Source organism: Myotis myotis, unplaced genomic scaffold, assembly GCF_014108235.1.
Source record: "Myotis myotis isolate mMyoMyo1 unplaced genomic scaffold, mMyoMyo1.p scaffold_m19_p_9, whole genome shotgun sequence".
NCBI lineage: Eukaryota > Metazoa > Chordata > Mammalia > Chiroptera > Vespertilionidae > Myotis > Myotis myotis.
This window is the reverse complement of record NW_023416401.1, coordinates 12,649,969-12,667,295: the sequence shown is the minus strand read 5'-3', so window position 1 is coordinate 12,667,295 and position 17,327 is coordinate 12,649,969. Positions and strand designations below refer to the sequence as shown.

Sequence of the window (17,327 nt, the reverse complement as noted above, 5' to 3'; positions counted from 1 at the left end):
TTGTACACCTTAACCCTCAAAGGCTCTGATTCCCTCATCATTCCATCCTTCATACAAAGGGGCTGATGCTTGTATGACTCACCCAAAAAAGGATCAGTGAAGTCTAGCTGAACTGACAAACTGCAGGATGTGGAATGGGACTCAAGTTTGGCCTGCGTCCACAGGCCAATGGTTTCTTGAAACTCGTAATGTATGCGCTCCATGTTCAGATATTCCATCCACAGATCCTAGAATGAAAACACAGAACCTTAACTTTCCCAGATATATTCACATATAAACCTATATATTTAACTATAAAGTGAACCAATAAGTTTGGTCTATTCCAAGTTCTCCAGCATTAGGAAGAATCGCATTTAAAACTGACACTCTAACAATCTTAGCAAGAATCTCAAAACTTTTTTGATATTTACCATTGATCAGAAAAACTAATTTTATAGTCCCACTAAATGTATATTTATAAATTATACATACATATTACTGAGCTAAGAAATTATAAGACATAGGTAAATAACAGAAATTGTACAGAGATAAATTTAAATATATTGAAAATAATTGAATCTGGATTAGCTCAAACCCTATGTCCCATGAACAATTTACAGGGAACAGAAAAACATATTAAACTTCACCACAAAGATGCAGTAAGCAAATGTAGACTGTGGGGAAACTCTATGGACAAACTACCCAGTTTCTTTAACAAATAAATTGCAAGGGAGAAAAGGACTAAGGGGAGGACCTACAGATTAAAAGGACTTAAGAGCTATAAACCAATCACAAAATTCAGATCCTGATTCAAAGAAACTGTACAAATACAGCACAACAAAACTTTTACGACATTTATGAGACAATGAGAAATTTGAACACTGATTAGATGCTTGATTTTAATAACCTATTATTGTTTTTCCAACGTAAATGCTATTGGATTATGTTATCTTTTAATCTTCATCTTTTTTTTTCTATCATCAAAAAGGATTCAGGGAAAAAGAAAGTGCATGCAAGCATGGTAAGCCATGTGCACTTTTAATCCTCATCTTTTAATATCTTTATTTATCAAGTGCTCTCTAGGATTAGCTACAAGATAACACGGTGGAGGGTACGGGTGAACTACAGATGAAACTACACACATGGTACACAAAGTGGGGAGGGGGAGAATGGGCATGTCTATTATATACTACTAGAGGCCCAGTGCACAAAATTCATGCAGGAGGGGGCGGGGCGCGGGTTCCCTCAGCCCAGACTGCTCCCTCTCCAATCGGACATCCCCCTCGCAATGTGGGGCCGCTGGCTCCTAACTGCTCACCTGCCTGCCTGCCTGATCGCCTCTAACCCCTCTGCCTGCCTGCCTGATCACCCCTAACTGCTCTCCTGCCAGCCTGATTGCCCCCAACTGCTCTCCCCTGCCAGCCTGATCGCCCCTAACTGCCCCCCTGCCAACCTAGTCACCCCCAATTGCCCCCCTGCCAGCCTGATCACCCCCAACTGCCTCTGCCTCAGCCCCCACCACCATGGCTTTGTCCGGAAGGAAGTCGGAGGTCTGGAAGATGGCCAGTCAACCTGGTCTAATTAGCATATTACCCTTCTATTAGTATAGATAGATTATATAGGATAGGATTGCTTAAATGGAGGGGGAGCCTTTTTCAGCAGGAGGAGATGCTCTTTGCAGACAAAAATACGTAATCCCTATATCTGGACTGATAGCCAGCCATATGCACTATACTGCCAAATCAATCATTAAAAAATTGAACTGCTTTCTTACATCTTACACCAAACAGCTATTGTCCTTAAAACCCGCCTCAGCCCCCACCTTAGGTTCTGCCTTCGCAGTTCACCCAGATTAGGTTCTGATTGATTGGCTCCTATGGCAGTCAGCGTCAAAAGCTCTGCCTCCTAGGCAGCCATTGGCTCCTCAGAGTTCACCTAGACTTGGTTCTGACTGGTCGGTTTCTATGCCAGTCAGCATCAAAAGCTCTGCCTCCTAGGCAGCCATTGGCTCCTCAGAGTTCACCTAGACTTGGTTCTGTCTGGTCGGTTTCTATGCCAGTCAGCATCAAAAGCTCTGCCTCCTAGGCAGCCAGTGGCTCTTCTGGGAAATCCTCTGCAGCAGCTGCTGATCAGGCCCTGCCTGCCTCTCTCTCTCTCTGGGGCTTGCCAGCAGCCACAGCAGCTGCTGATCAGGCCCTGCCTCTCTCTCCAAGCCTCTATCTGGGCCTGATCCACAGCTGCCATGCCTGCCTGGCCCCGCCCACCCCCCACCACCCTACCCACCTGCCCGCCTGCCCACCTGCCGACAGCTTTCCTGTGATAGGAGCCTGTGGGCAGTGGGGGAGGGACTGAGAGGTGCTCCATGCACTTCCTGGTGACTGGTCATCCTTCTGGTCTTTTAGGTCCTGACGGCCCTAGGCTATTATTAGTATAGATTCTATTTCCTGTACAATTGAATCTTTTCATAGTAAAAGATGAAATAAAAAATTAGAAAAAATAGAACTTCCAGCATTCTTTTCCCACACTCCAGTGAACTGTCTTGCATATTCTATTTTGTCTTGCACATTCTTGTATTTCTCTATGTACTTCACTTTGGGGATCACTACAAACTAGAATAGTGGACTCACTTTAATGAGAAAAAAGAGTCAACCATCACTGAACACTAAAAATTACTTCAAATAGTAATAGTAGATGATCAGTTATAGACTATGGTTTTGTGCACCATAATTCCCTTTTTTTTCCTTATTTTAAGTGGTCTAAAGGATCCTTCTGAGCCTGAAAATGTCCCTGGCTTCAAATTAGCACACTGCCATTAAGTCCTAAGTCATTATTTCCAAACTAACCATGGCACAAGGCACTCCAGACTTAGAGAAGGAACTTCCAAGTCATCCTGATCACAGGATGGTTCCTAAATGCACCCGACTGTTCAAGGGCCATGCCAGGCCCTCCTGTTGTGCATACACATAAACATCTCCTTTAAGTGGGGCCACTGTTACCTTCTCTGCCTCTGTGCTAAGTAACTGCTGACAGAGGCCAACAATTAGAGAAGATTCCTGAGAATCAGTGATGGATTAAGCAGAGATGCCTCAGAAAACACAAAAGGACAGAAAAACCTAGAACTTGGATTACAGATAAAAAATAGGAGCTATAGTCCTAGCTGGTTTGGCTCAGTGGCTAGAGCATTGGCCTGCAGACTGAAGGGTCCCGGGTTCGATTCCAGTCAAGGGCACATGCCTGGTGAGCGGGCTCGATCCCCAGCAGGGAGCATGCAGGAGGCAGCCGATCAATGATTCTCTCTCATCATTGATATTTCTATCCCCCTCTCAATAAAAATATATTTTTTAAAAATAGGAGCTATAAAAGCAAAGGGCAAGCAGACTTAAGAAAAACAAAGCAATTAACTCAGTAGATGCTGGAGAGCCAAGATAAATGTCAAAGAACCAAAAGAGCTATGATTAATTTTTCACAACACCACGTACCTACACGTTAAGGCCTTGGTGTGTGGCATGTAAAGAAGAAATGGGTATGGAACCTCACTCAGGATTTCACGACACTAAGATCACATTTATTTTCCCTATTTCAGGTCTCAACTCAAAGATCACCACTCCTGCCCCAGTCTGAACTGGGTGCTGCTCCTGTGTCCCCACGGCACCCTGTACATTCTACTCCCACAATCTTTCTCACCAGATGTAATCATTGTTTAGTCCCTCATTTGACAGTAAGCTCCTTGAAGGCAGGGACTGTGCCAGGTCTCTTTTTGTATATTTGACATTTGATATCTGATACCTTAAAACCACTAAATAAAGACTCATGGAAGAAAGAGAAGGAAAAAAGAAAAATGAAGGGAGGAAAGAAAGAGAGAGAAAAAGGAAGAAGGAAAGAAATCAAAGACACCTACTAGAAATGAAATACTACATATAATATGGAAGCAGATAAGTTTAAAAATCCAAATTAAAGTCTCTCAAGTCTTAGAGGTTCCTAAATCCCATCCCAGTGTCAAGGTCAATGCCCACTAGAGTTCAGCACCTAGAAAAATGGAACTGGAATAGGAGAAATGTGTACACACACACACACACACACACACACACAGAAGGTAAGAGAAAACTTAAAAGTTTTGGCCTGAAAAAGGACCACAGACATCTCTGGGTTCTAGGGAGAGAACAGCTTAGAATATGTAAAGACTAGAACTGAGTACTTCCAGAAGGGCAACCAAAACTGTGACATCTGCGAGTCATCTCCAAAGCCACATAAAGGTGAGCTCCCATCTATTCCACGTAACTTCATATATAATGTATGAATCCTAATAAATTCTCACATGGTGCTTTTTATGGGAGTGGAGATGACAGCTAAAAGTGTTCGGCTTCCAACAATTTAAATTAAGAAAGTATACAAGCAGTTCGAGGAAGGCTATGTTTATGAGATGGTAGAAAGCCCTAGACTGAGTTTTAGGCATTCAGGTGAGGTCATGGTGGGGCCGGAAATTCAAGAGGGACTATCCCTTTAATACAACAATCACTAGTATACTGACAAAATCCACAAAAACAATGACCATTTGAGCATGTGATTTCCATATCTATAAGTGGTTTTACCCTTCGATTATGAATGTGACCAATTCAAAATATAGTCAGAGATGCTAAAAGAGACACAGCCATAGTCTCACCTGCTGATTCTGCATCACTTTGGCTAGCCTGTGAGTGTCATAATGCTTTGGTAGAGTAGGGATATAGGTATCTCCTTTTTGAAAATTCTCATCTTCTAGCCATAATATATATACGTTGAAGAGCCTAAAAGAAAAGAACATAATTATATAAAATATAAAAAGATGTGCACACAGATGAAGTTTCTTACATCTCTAGAAACAATTGCACCACAACATAAAAGTAAAGAAGGCACATGGTACAGAAAATGTTCCCAACAACCATCACTCTCCCATAAAGCTCATGAGCCAGCTGGGGAGAAACAGGTTACAGACAAATAAAATATAATGCAATTATTGCTAAAAGACAAGGTGTGAAGAAAGAACTCTGGGAATTCCATTATTAAATACAGTAAACAGAAAAAAACCTGGAAAGGTGATTTTATCACAAACCTAGGAATGAATTTGGAGCTGCTCTTTCCTGAGCAACCCAGTCAATGAGCCTTAGTGCTTTGGAAAGTTTAAACAACATCCAAATAAATATACCTCCTGTCTTCCTGAGAAACAGTAAATGCCATTTTCAACTTACGCATTGGCAGCACCTGCCAGCGGTAGGCTCAATGGCATCTCCTGCCACAGGATTCACAGATAGAACCCACAGCATGTGTGATCCTAGACCAGTGATGGCGGACCTTTTGAGCTCGGCGTGTCAGCATTTTGAAAAACCCTAATTTAACTCTGGTGCCGTGTCACATATAGAAATTTTTTGATATTTGCAACCATAGTAAAACAAAGATTTATATATTTGATATTTATTTTATATATTTAAGTGCCATTTAACAAAGAAAAATCAACCAAAAAAATGAGTTCGCGTGTCACCTCTGACACGCGTGTCATCGGTTCACCATCACTGTCCTAGACCCATTAAGAAGAAATAAAACAAAGCCAAGCTATAAAGAGAAAGAAAAACAATCTGAACTTTCCAGTAAAAACATTTTATAAATTTTAATGATGTTTCCTTTGTTTTTATTTTTTGTTTTAATAAGGAACACAGTCCATTGAGCTAAAATCACTGGTACTTTAAGCAGCTGTTTGCAGCAAAAGGTACCAGAGTAGTCTCCAGCACACGAGTGACTGGGTGAGGAACTGGGCGGAGGTGGCATGACTTGGCTTTGCTCAATGAAGTGGAAAATTACCTCCTTTATCTCTGCAGTGGTCTGTGTAGGAAGAGAGCCGAGACTGGGGTTTGAGCTCTTGCAGGGGAGAGGCTGGTATGGATCTCTCTTCCAGCCCCTGATTCGATTAGATCAGTGGTTCTCAACCTTCCTAATGCCGCGACCCTTTAATGGGGGTCCTCATGTTGTGGTGACCCCCAACCATAAAATTATTTTCGTTGCTACTTCATAACTGTAATTTTGCTACTGTTATGAATCGTAATATAAGTATGTGATATGCAGGATGTATTTTCATTGTTACAAATTGAACATAATTAAAGCATAGTGATTAATCACAAAAACAATATGTAATTATATATGTGTTTTCCGATGGTCTTAGGCGACCCCTGTGAAAGGGTCGTTCGACCCCCAAAGGGGTCGCGACCCACAGGTTGAGAACCGCTGGATTAGATGGACACTACCAACACGACAAAGGAAGGGGGATTTAAGAGAGGCAGAGGGAACAGCAGAGACTTTCTTCGCTGATCTAAATGTTCAAAGATAAAGTCTTCCCACTGGTTAAGCCCGGTTAACAATCAGTTTCCCTCGAGCAAGTAAAACAGGGAGAAATCATTTGGAGGCTGAGAGACAGCCCTAGGGCTCTGATGTCCAGCCCGAGCCTCATTGCTGGCTCCAAGCACAGGGTGTCCACACCAAGACATTTTGTTCCCAGGACTAACATAAAGAGCCATTTTTAATGTCTTACTTATAAGATTAAAATCTGGTTTACAGCAAACTTATAAATGAAAGGTGAAGGGCCCTAGCTAGTTTGGTTAAGTGGATAGAGTGTCGGACTGCAGATTGAAGGGTCCCAGGTTTGATTGTGGTCAAGGGCACATGCCCAGGTTGTGGGCTCGATCCCCAGTAGGGGACGTGCAGGAGGCAGCCAATCAATGATTCTCTCTCATCATTGATGTTTCTATCTCTCTATCCTTCTCCTTTCCTCTCTGAAATCAATAAAAACATATTTTTAAAATAAATTTAAAAAATAAATGAAAATGGGATAGGGACCCAAACTTATTTCAAAGTTCTTAACCTTTTGGGGATGCCAATATTGTGCCGATTTTAGAAGCAGTTTTTGGGAGATTACTAGATCCCACTAGATCCCACCCCAGGTGGGTCCTGAAATCCCCTAAGAGGCTATGAACTCCCACTTAAAGAGCTCTGCCATGCTCATTTATTTCTTTCTTTTTTTTTCTTTTCATTTATTTCTTTTACAAAACTACCAAGCAGGCTTCACCTGTTGTTCACCTGCCACAGCCAATTGTTTAGGTTTATTTCTGTTTTTACATTAAAAAAATGACATAAGCCTCTAGTTTAAGATCTTTCACTCCAGGTGAAAGACTCCAGGTACTCACAAACTGCTGATTCATTTCCCACAAGAAACATAAGAAGAGAAACATTACAAGACATAAACCTATAGTCAAAGCTGCCTTCCCTAGTGAATCTAACAAGAGAGTAACATCCAGTAGTTAAGGAACGAGTAACTGCCCCAGCACAGTACTGTGCTGCCAACAACACGTAAATGGCTAAACAACCACGTGTTACCTCACTAGCTCCGTGTGCAGCTCGGGTGAAGTGAGGTAAGCAGGGGTGCCAGCCGGGCTCTCGGGTGGCCCTTCACTGCCCTCTGCTGGAACACGGAGGGCCTTGCTCGCTGCGTGGTGGAAATCAGCTACCTCGGTCAGGCGCCTCTTCATTTCTTTCAACAAATTAGTATGTGCAGGGCTTTGGAAAAATCTTCTTCCAATACAACCATCTATGGGTAGCCTTAAGAAATACAAGCATGGATCACAACAAGATCAATGCATGATGTACCTCCTATGTGACCACAAAATCACAATAACAAGTCAATTTACTATAGCTGTATATATACTGCGTTAAATTAATACATACTAGTTCTACCATAACAGTTATTATGAGGCGCCAACAAAATGGTATATATGAAAAGTTTTTTTAAAAATGAAATGCTATGCAAATTCAAGATATTATCACCACTTAGACTGGTACGGAAGAGATTAAAAATAGTCTCTCATCGCCCTAGTCGGTTTGGCTCAGTGGACAGAGCATCAGCCTGCGAACTGAAGGGTCCCAGGTTCGATTCTGGTCAATGGCACATGCCCGGGTTACGGGCTCGACCCCCAGTGGGGGGGGGGGGGGAGAGGGGCATGCAGGAGGCAGCCAATCAATGATTCTCTTTCATTGATGTTTCTATCTCTCTCTCCCTCTCCCTTCCTCTCTGAAATCAATAAAAAAATATATATTTTAAAGATAGTCTCTGCTCTTGAAGAACTTGCAATCTGGTAGAAAACAGACGTTTCAAAGAATTAACATTTATGTTTCGAGGGAGCGAGTTAAGGTAGTGAAAGATGAGCTAGGAATTGAATTGGAGCTAAAGATCAATGGTCAGTAACAGTGGGCAGTTCCAGCTGGTCAGTCCCTTCATATCCAGTGGAAATGTTGGACGCCCCCAGGCCCAGCCCAAAGGCTGCCAGACACAGCTTGGCCTTTGTCCACACCTGCTCGATTCATCACAGATCTCCTCCAACGAGCCCCATGACAGTCACAAGCAGCCTATTTGGGGCAATTTCTCTCCCTTTGCATTTCCAGAGGTTCCAGGGTGTTGTCTTCCCCACGTTGGGTATGGGAGATGGTAAAGAGAGAGCTGCCACAAGATATCCTGAACAGTTGTGAAGCAGGAAGGGAGGGAAACTCCTAGCTGAGACTCTAGCTCACCTGCCTCAGTGTGAGAACTCAGGGCAGCAGAGCAGTGCTAAGGCAGGAAGGATTCACAGAAACAGACGACAGTACTGGCTACCTACCCGTATTGCGGTCCTGGGCGGTGCAGGTACAGCAGGAAGAACTTCTGCCAGATGAGCGGCAGAAGAGGATGATCAGATGGAGTGACAAGAGCCTGGTGGGCCCAGCGATAGACCAGCAGCCTCTGCAGCGACGGGACAAGGGGGAGCTTCAGCTGGGCCTGGGCTTTCTACAGAAGAGGCGGAGCTATGAGCACCATGAAATGAACACAAGTGCAAAGTTTGCTCTTTCTAAATGATCCAGAACTTACTTCTCCAACCCACTAGCTAAAACTTTAACCTCCTTGTTAGCAGGAGATAAGGGGTAGCTTTTCTTCTGTCAAAACATTTCACAGACCCTAGAATTGAAAAGGGTCTCAACTGTCACCCTAACCTCATGTCCATGCCTTGACACGCCTTTATGTCTTTGTATATAAAACACTACAGTGCAAGAAAGTAGGAGATGGCCCTGGCAGGTTTGGCTCAGTGGACAGAGCACCGGCCTATGGACTGAAGGGTCCCAGGTTCGAGTCTGGTCAAGGGCACATGCCTGGATGCGGTCTCTATCCCCAGCGGGGGGGGGGGGGGGGGGGGGGGCGCGGAGCGGATTGTGTAGGAGGCAGGCTGATCAATGATTCTCTCTCATCACTGATGTTTCTCTCTCTCTCTCTCTCTCTCTCTCTCTCTCTCTCTCTCTCTCTCCCTCTCCCTTCCTATCTGAAATAAAAATATATTTTAAAATCCTATATAATAAAACCCTAATATGCAAATTGACCAAACTGCAGAACAACCCATCACTATGATGCACACTGACCACCAGGGGGCAGATGCTCAATGCAGGAGCTTCCCCTTGGTGGTCAGTGAGCTCCCACAGGGGAAGCGCCACTCAGCCAGAAGAAGGCTCATGGCTGGCAAGTGCAGCAGCGGTGGTGGGAGCCTCTTCCACCTCTGCTACAGGCAGATGGTAAGGAATGAGGGTCCCAGACTGCGAGAGGGCGCAAGCTGGACTGAGGGACCCCTCCCCCCCCAAGTGCACGAATGTCGTGCACCAGGCCTCTAGTGAATAATAATAAATAAATAAAAATAAAACACCAAACGTTTATTAAAAAAAAAGAAAGTAGATGAAAACCAAAAGTAAAGTTTACTGTCAAACTTTATCAATCTCTTGAAAATTAGATTTTTAAAAGGACTTTCAAGAGTGATAAATTGTTTGATAGGCTCTGAAACTCCAAAGCAAAGTCAATAGTCCAAGCATGTCAAACTTGCAGCCGGCATTTAAATGAGGCATGCAGCCTGCCGGCCACAATTCTGACACGCCTGGGGGACCCTAAAAGAGAAGGCACTTAGTTAGTTCTAAAGCTTTGTTCCAGTCTTTCTCATACTTTAGTGAGCCTGAGGATCAGCTAGGGAGTTTTTAAAAATAAATTCCTGATCCTACTCCAAACTCAGAATTTCAGAAGTTGGGAGTCCAAGAATCTCCAGGAGATTCTGATGCACGTGGGACACACTGGAAATTGCTTTAAAACACTGGTGATCTCCTTCACATGCAATGAGCACGGCCTTCAATAATCAGTGTGACTCTCAATGTGCAATGAACCCTGGGAAAGACGCATACACTTCAAGTGTAACATTTTCTACATTGGTCTAGTTATGTGCTTTCCAAACATTCACAACAAACGAAACCATAGGTGTTCAAAAGCTAGAGGTGAATCCATCAGCATCAAAGCATAAACCACCTTCTCCCACTCAAATGCAGAACTGGTATTTGCACCTTCAAAGCTTGGTCAGGAGTGAAAGAAGGGTTTATAACCAATTCCCCTTCAACAACTCTTCTGAGCTGAGAATCTTCTTCAAAGATGGACTCCATGTTCAGGACGGTCCATGCAAACCACACCTACAATGACAACAGGTAACAGTAGAGCAATCAGCAGCTCACTAGGCAAACAAAATACATCCTGATAATCCACAAACTAATATCTTTCCTATCATAGATCTCAATCAACAAATATTTAGGGTTTCTAAAATTAACAGTTTTCATACCTATCTATACTCTTATCACAGATATAAATTCAGATAAAACAGTTCACTTAAAAATGTCAAATTCCTTTATACTAAAACAGGATGTTTGTTTGCTCAAAAACATTTAGCAGGCAGTTTCTATATGCATGGAAGACAGGAAAGCGAGGTAGACACAAGCTCTGCTCTTAAGAAGTTTTCCATCTAGCCCAGCCGGTGTGGCTCAGTGATTGAGCATAGACCCATGAACCAGGAGGTCACAGTTCAATTCCCGGTCAGCGCACATGCCCAGGTTGCAGACTCCATCCCCGGTAAGGGGTGTGCAGGAGGCAGCTGATTGATGATTCTTTCTCATCACTGATGTTTCTATCTCTTTCTCCCTCTCACTTCCTCTCTCTGAAATCAATGAAAATATTTTTTTTAAAGAAGTTTTCCTTCTAACAGGAGACAAGACTAATATGTAAGTAACCAAAAGTGGAAGTGTGTAGTGGTGACTACTGAGTCAGGAATAATGTGCTATGGGAAGCCAGAGGGAGGGAGGGTATGTTCAGAGAAGGCTCTACTTAGAGACTGGAGGAAAGGCTTGCCTAGTAAAACAATCAGCTAGCCCAGTGGTCGGCAAACTCATTAGTCAACAGAGCCAAATATCAACAGTACAACGATTGAGATTTCTTTTGAGAGCCAAATTTTTAAAACTAAACTATATAGATAGGTACACTGTTATTCACTGAATTAGGGTACTCCTAAGGCTTAGGAAGAGCCACACTCAAGGGGCCAAAGAGCCGCATGTGGCTCACAAGCCGCAGTTTGCCGACCACGGAGCTAGGCAAAGGCAAAGACGTGAGCAGGTAACAGCAAGGAGTTGGCTTCAGCTAGATCTCAAGAAGTATAAGCAGGAGGTAAGACTGATAGGAGGTGAAGGATGTTACTACTGGCTTAAGTGATGAAACAGGCGTAATTCAGCACGAAGTCTAAGAGGTGGTAATAATGATGAAAATAATGTGCTGGTGATAATGATGACAGCAATAATAACAGCCAACACCTATCCAGTGAGCACTACATGCTAAGCACTGTTCTAATGCTTTGCATGTTGGTGCAATCGTTACTTCCTTTTGACAGTTGAGGAAACTGAGGACAGAGAGGTAAGCAAGCTGCCCAGGGCACAGTGCCAGCAAATGGCAGCATCCTCTGGCTCCAGTGTCCACTCTTAACCACTCTGCCATGCGGCTGGCCAGGCTGTGCAGTCAGGCACACCGGGTCTGGTCTCGAGCTGTCTGAACCTGAGCCAGCCACGAATGCCATCAAACCTCAGTTAACCCCTCTATGAAACAGAAACAGCGACAGTGAAACTCAGCAGAGGCTACTGTGAGGATGAGATGAAGACGTACTCTCCTAGTGAGTGCTATGTCAATGCTAGTTATGGGAGGCTAGTAATAATGTACTAGTAAGGATGAAAACGATATTAAAGTTCACTGAGGTAACAAATGCTCCCAAGGGTTTCCTACCTGAGTGGGCGTGGCCAAGCCCTCCACGAAGGAAGGAGTGATGTTGCCGGCCACGATCCAGCTCACCAAGGAAGAGAGCAGACTCCGGTCACAGTGGTAACCCAAAGCATTCTACACCGGGGAGAGGATTGGAGCAGAGAGAGGAGGCTTTAAAAAAAAACTTATCAATGACCTTTTCAGGAATATCAGCAATTATCTTACTATAATGTAAGATGCTGGTAAGACACGGATTTCAATAATTCATTAGTCCACCAGCAATCACAGACCCAGGCAGTGTATTACAGCCAAATGTAATGGGAGTGCAGGGATATTTCTTTGGCTTTATGGGGATCTGAGCCAATGGACTGCGGTTACTGAGATAAGACTTCAGTAAGACAAGTTTTTTAGCCACAGAGTAGTGCTGAGAATGGTGTTTTGAGGGGAAGCTTCTTAGAAGGCTACTATCTAGCAAGGGCCTGAAAGATAAATTCTCTAATAGGTTTACCTTATGTTGCTGGTAGAGTAATTTCTGCACACAGTCCTCCTGCATGAGCTGAAAAGCTGTTTTACACAAGTGGTCCATAAGGAAGAGGACGGGTTGTTCTCGGAACCAAAGATGTTGGCTTATTAGAGCCTGAACCCAAAACTCCAATACGGCAATGGGGCCCACCTCATTGGGCTGAGTGCTTACAGATATGTGGGCCTATGGAGAAAGGGCTCAGGTGAGGTGAAAGGTAATAACCAACCTCCCATTTTTTAAAACACCAACAAAATAGTATCTACCTCCACTCCAAAACCCCAATCTACTGACTTTCTTGGCCAAAAGGACTGTGCCAAGAGCTCTGGGAAGACCAACATGGAGATGCGCTGGCACTAGGGGTGCTTGGGAAAGGCCCTGACCTGGATCATGCTGTTGAGAAGCTTCACGTTGTCCCCATGGCTGGCTCCAGTCAGATGCTGTGCCACCTTGTGGGTGACCTGCTGCGTGACACCCTGAGGGACGCCACTGTCCAAGTGCAGGAACAGCAGGAGGTGTGACAAAAACCTGCCAACACATACAATGACACCTTATCTTCCAAAGTCAACAGAATTTCCAGTGGGTAATTACTTACGAAAAAGAAGAAAAATATTACAGTGGTCCCATTTTTTAGACCAGCTTTATTTACGGATTCTGATAAACCTTCAAGAATTTCAAAAGAATCAGGTTTTCCAATTTCATGTGGGTTAAAAGGAATTGTATTTACCAGGAGAAGGGTATGAACAGACTCAAGACACACAAACACGTGCAAATTAAAGAGAATCTGAGGAAAAACACTCCAAAGTGCCCCAATATCCCTTCTACACTCCCCACTTCACTAACAAAAGCAGACATGTTAACAAAATCATTCCACAATATTTTCTTGGGTGTCAACTTCACACAGGTCACATATAGGGCACTTATCTAAAATACATCTAACCCATTAACCTCTCTCATAGCACCCTGTTGTTTTCCTTCATGGTCCTTAAAACCAGTAACTACATCCTGAGGATGTGATAACTTCCTGTGCCTGACAGCAATGCCCAGCCTGCTTTGCTCACCACTGTACAGATGGTAGCAGCACACAGAAACCAGAGACGTAGTCATCTGTACCTGCTGAGCTGTTCTCTACTTACTGCTCATTCTTCAGAAGGTAATACTGGCAAGGGTAGAACAAAGGCAGAATCTTGTCCAGGACATGGACCACTGTTCTCAAATGCCTCGACTGGACCAGAATTCCCAACAGTGGGATGCCTTCTGCACAGAACTTCTCAATGCTATGGAAAAAGAAAAAGGCAATGAGCATACAAGGCAGCCAGTTCATAAACTGATGTTCTTCCAATGAGCTGTCAGCCTACATGATACCAGGATTATCTTACGTCTCCAGCACATTCTTGCATACACAAACTTCACACAGAAGTATTAGAATCGGAACTCTGGAAGTACAAAGGAACTTAAACATTCATCTATATTTTCATTTTATAGATGAGAAAGGTGAAATATGTGCCCAAATTCACATAATTTCCTAGTGTAGGGTCAAAATTTGCAGGTTTGCAAATTTCTAGTCCAGAGCACTTGCTGCTACCCTATTTTGTTTCCCAAATGGTGCTTCTGCTAAGAGTTAAGGGGCTCTCATTATTTGCTAGTCCTACAAGGTAGTCACAGCAAAGAGAAGACTCAAAGGTGAGCTCAATCTGACAGTATACTCCGGCAAAGGTCTTCTGAAACCACTTTGGCATCAAAATTTACTCCAGAGAATCTATCCTTAAGAAATAATCTCAAAGATAGAAAAAAAGAGAGATAACCCATGTAAAAATGTGCTTCTCAGAATTATTTATAATTGCAAACTTGGAGGCCAAAATGACATGTAAATATTGAGAAAAACCCATTCAATGGGAACATTATTGCACAATTTTTAGATAATGCATTTGATGGCCATGGGCAACATGAAAAAATACTTCTGCTATAACAATAGAGGGAGGAAAAATATAAAATGTTATACTTCTGACTACAACTACTAGTAAAAAAGTTATATAGAGGAGTAAAACAGGGATGATATCACACCAAAATGCTCATTGTGTTGCAGTGGCATCCTATATAATAAAAGCCTAATATGCTAAGTGTCTGGTAGTCCATTCAACCAATCAAAGCGTAATATGCTAATGATATGCTAAGGCCACTCAACTACTCGCTATGATGTGCACTGACCACCAGGGGGCAGACAGTGGGTCAACCAGTTGCTATGACATGCACTGACCACCAGGGAGCAGATGCTCCAACCAGTAGGTTAGCTTGCTGCTGGGGTGCAGCCAATAGGGACTGCCCTGGAGCCCTCCTGTGGTCCCTCCCTGGCTGGCCAATCTCCCACATTCCTCCCCGGCCCTGATCATGCACTGGTGGGGTCCCTCGGCCAGGCCTGCGCCCACTCACAATCAGGGGCCCCTTGGGGGATGTCAGAGAGCCAGTTTCAGCCCTATCCCACAGGCCAGGCCAAGGGACGCCACTGGTGCACAAATTCATGCACCGGGCCTCTAGTATATTTATAACTCTAAAAAAGAGCAAAAGAAAAATTGCATAAAAATAATCAAAACAATAACAATAAAACCCAACAATGTTGTATTAGGGTGAGAAAGATTCTGGGTAATTTTTTTGACTGCTGTCTCTGAACTGTCTGTGAGGTTATATTCAAGTACAACTTACCTCCTTGCATACTCTACCCCAAACCTCAAGCCCACTCATAAAATTGGCTTTAGTTCTAGTATATACTAGTATACATCCCAGATGATCATGGTGGACTTTTACACTAGAGTTCAGCTCCTCAAAAAAAACCCTTATCTTTACCCTCACTCCCATTCAGAATCCAGTAATTAGCAGTAAACAAGTATTTATCTTTAGAGAACCTGTAGCAGGATCAATAAGAAGCTATAGTCCCAAAATGATTATAAAAAATTAAAGAAATCATGAAACAATTAAGTTCAGAACACCATTCAAATAATTCACGTGCCAGACACTGGTCTATGCATGTTAAATGTATAATACTCACTAAGGCCTCATAAAATCCAAAACTATTATTATTCCCATTTTAAAGATAAGGAACGTGAGATACAGTAAATTGTGAATGACACTAGAGCTACTAGAAACAATGCAGAGTACCTTCCAAAAGGCCTATATAACATCTCCCTCTTCCTGATAGATCAATTCTACCCTTTAACCTGACCTTCAAATTTGTCAATAAGTTGGCCCTCCTGACCCATCTGATCACCTCCATTCTCTAACAGGAATCACAGGCTTTAGTCAGAAGTATTTCTTCATCACTTCTCCTCGCCTCTTCCTCCTAACCTCTCAGACACCTGGTGCTCCTTCTCACATTCATTCAATCAATACCTACTAAGTACAAGTTCTGGGTGTACAAAGGTGAATGAATCAATGTCCTGACCTTGAAGGAGAGGGAGATAAACTTTTACACTACAGCACAGTGAGTGTGTGGCTCAGAATGCACAGGTGCTGCAGGGTGGAGGGGTGACCTTGGGCTGAATCTTCAACACTAAGGGTGCTGATCACCTGGAGGAGGTGAGTCACCACTCTGCTCCTTAGCCTAGAAGGCCTTCTCTAATTAAGACTCCTCTCCAGCCGAAACCGGTTTGGCTCAGTGGATAGAGCGTCGGCCTGCGGACTGAAGGGTCCCAGGTTCGATTCTGGTCAAGGGCATGTACCTGGGTTGCGGGCACATCCCCAGTAGGAGATGTGCAGGAGGCGGATGATCGATGTTTCTCTCTCATCGATGTTTCTAACTCTCTATCTCTCTCCCTTCCTCTCTGTAAAAAATCAATAAAATATATTTAAAAAAAAGACTCCTCTCCAAAGCTTAGCTCCTCCATGAAGGTAATCTGCTCTAATGACTTTCACTCCCTTAAATTCTTCCTGCTCATACTGGTGGTTCTCAATCCATGCTCTATATTAGAATAATCTAGAGACCTGGCCCCTCAGACCAATTAGATCAGGATTATTCTCACACTCTCCCCTGCACTGGTATTTTTAGAATCATCCAAAAGCGAATTAAAGAGCAACTCCGTTGAGAACCTCTGCTTTATACATATCACGCAGCCCATGAGTATATCTTTAGAACTGACCATTGTTTTCTGTCTACCATCTCCACCAAACTGTCAACAACCTGAGGGCAGCTGTCTAACAGCTCCGTATCTCTCCTGCTCTCTAGCACAAGGCTGAACACGAACAGCTGATAGGACAACTGGCATCCCACTGAAAATACACTCAATGTGGAACATGACGTTGAAATCAGAATACTAAAAGGTGTTACAATGCGTATGAAATGCAAGAACCAGAAAGCATAGGTCAGAGAGGTTTTTAGAAAAATGGGTAGGCTAGAAAAAAATGAATACCTTGTAGGAAAATGATCTTTAAAGTAAAGGATTTTTAACCAACTAAGAATTCATTCATTCATTGTTTCTGGTAACACAAGACAAACACAGTTCCCGAGTTCTAACCTCAGAGAAGACCCCTGATAAAATTAGGCAGACAACTACAATACAGCAGGATACATGCTCCAGGGTTGGAGATACAGACAGCTATGAGCTTGTCCCAGAGAAGCCTGTGACTCATCAAGCATTTCATCCCCCTGGGCAGGGCTAGCCCTTTAGCTGAGGAACCAGGGCTGCATCACTT

The 17,327-nt window shown here is 43.3% G+C and overlaps 1 protein-coding gene across 9 annotated transcripts in view; it reads right to left on the bottom strand.

Moving 5' to 3' along the window:
* EPG5 (ectopic P-granules autophagy protein 5 homolog) overlaps window positions 1-17,327 on the bottom strand; it is an 88,967-nt gene that overhangs the window by 39,189 nt on the left and 32,451 nt on the right. For 7 of the 9 annotated variants that reach the window (XM_036321461.1, XM_036321459.1, XM_036321464.1 and 4 more), the window contains 9 exons: window positions 13,781-13,921; window positions 13,028-13,172; window positions 12,633-12,830; window positions 12,149-12,259; window positions 10,399-10,521; window positions 8,652-8,818; window positions 7,378-7,599; window positions 4,640-4,763; window positions 83-227 (listed from right to left, as the gene is read on the bottom strand). In XM_036321461.1, coding sequence (XP_036177354.1) covers window positions 83-227; window positions 4,640-4,763; window positions 7,378-7,599; window positions 8,652-8,818; window positions 10,399-10,521; window positions 12,149-12,259; window positions 12,633-12,830; window positions 13,028-13,172; window positions 13,781-13,921 — 1,376 coding nt within the window. The remainder of the gene's footprint in view (window positions 1-82; window positions 228-4,639; window positions 4,764-7,377; window positions 7,600-8,651; window positions 8,819-10,398; window positions 10,522-12,148; window positions 12,260-12,632; window positions 12,831-13,027; window positions 13,173-13,780; window positions 13,922-17,327) is intronic. The other 2 variants (XM_036321462.1, XM_036321460.1) reach the window with 2 other exon arrangements.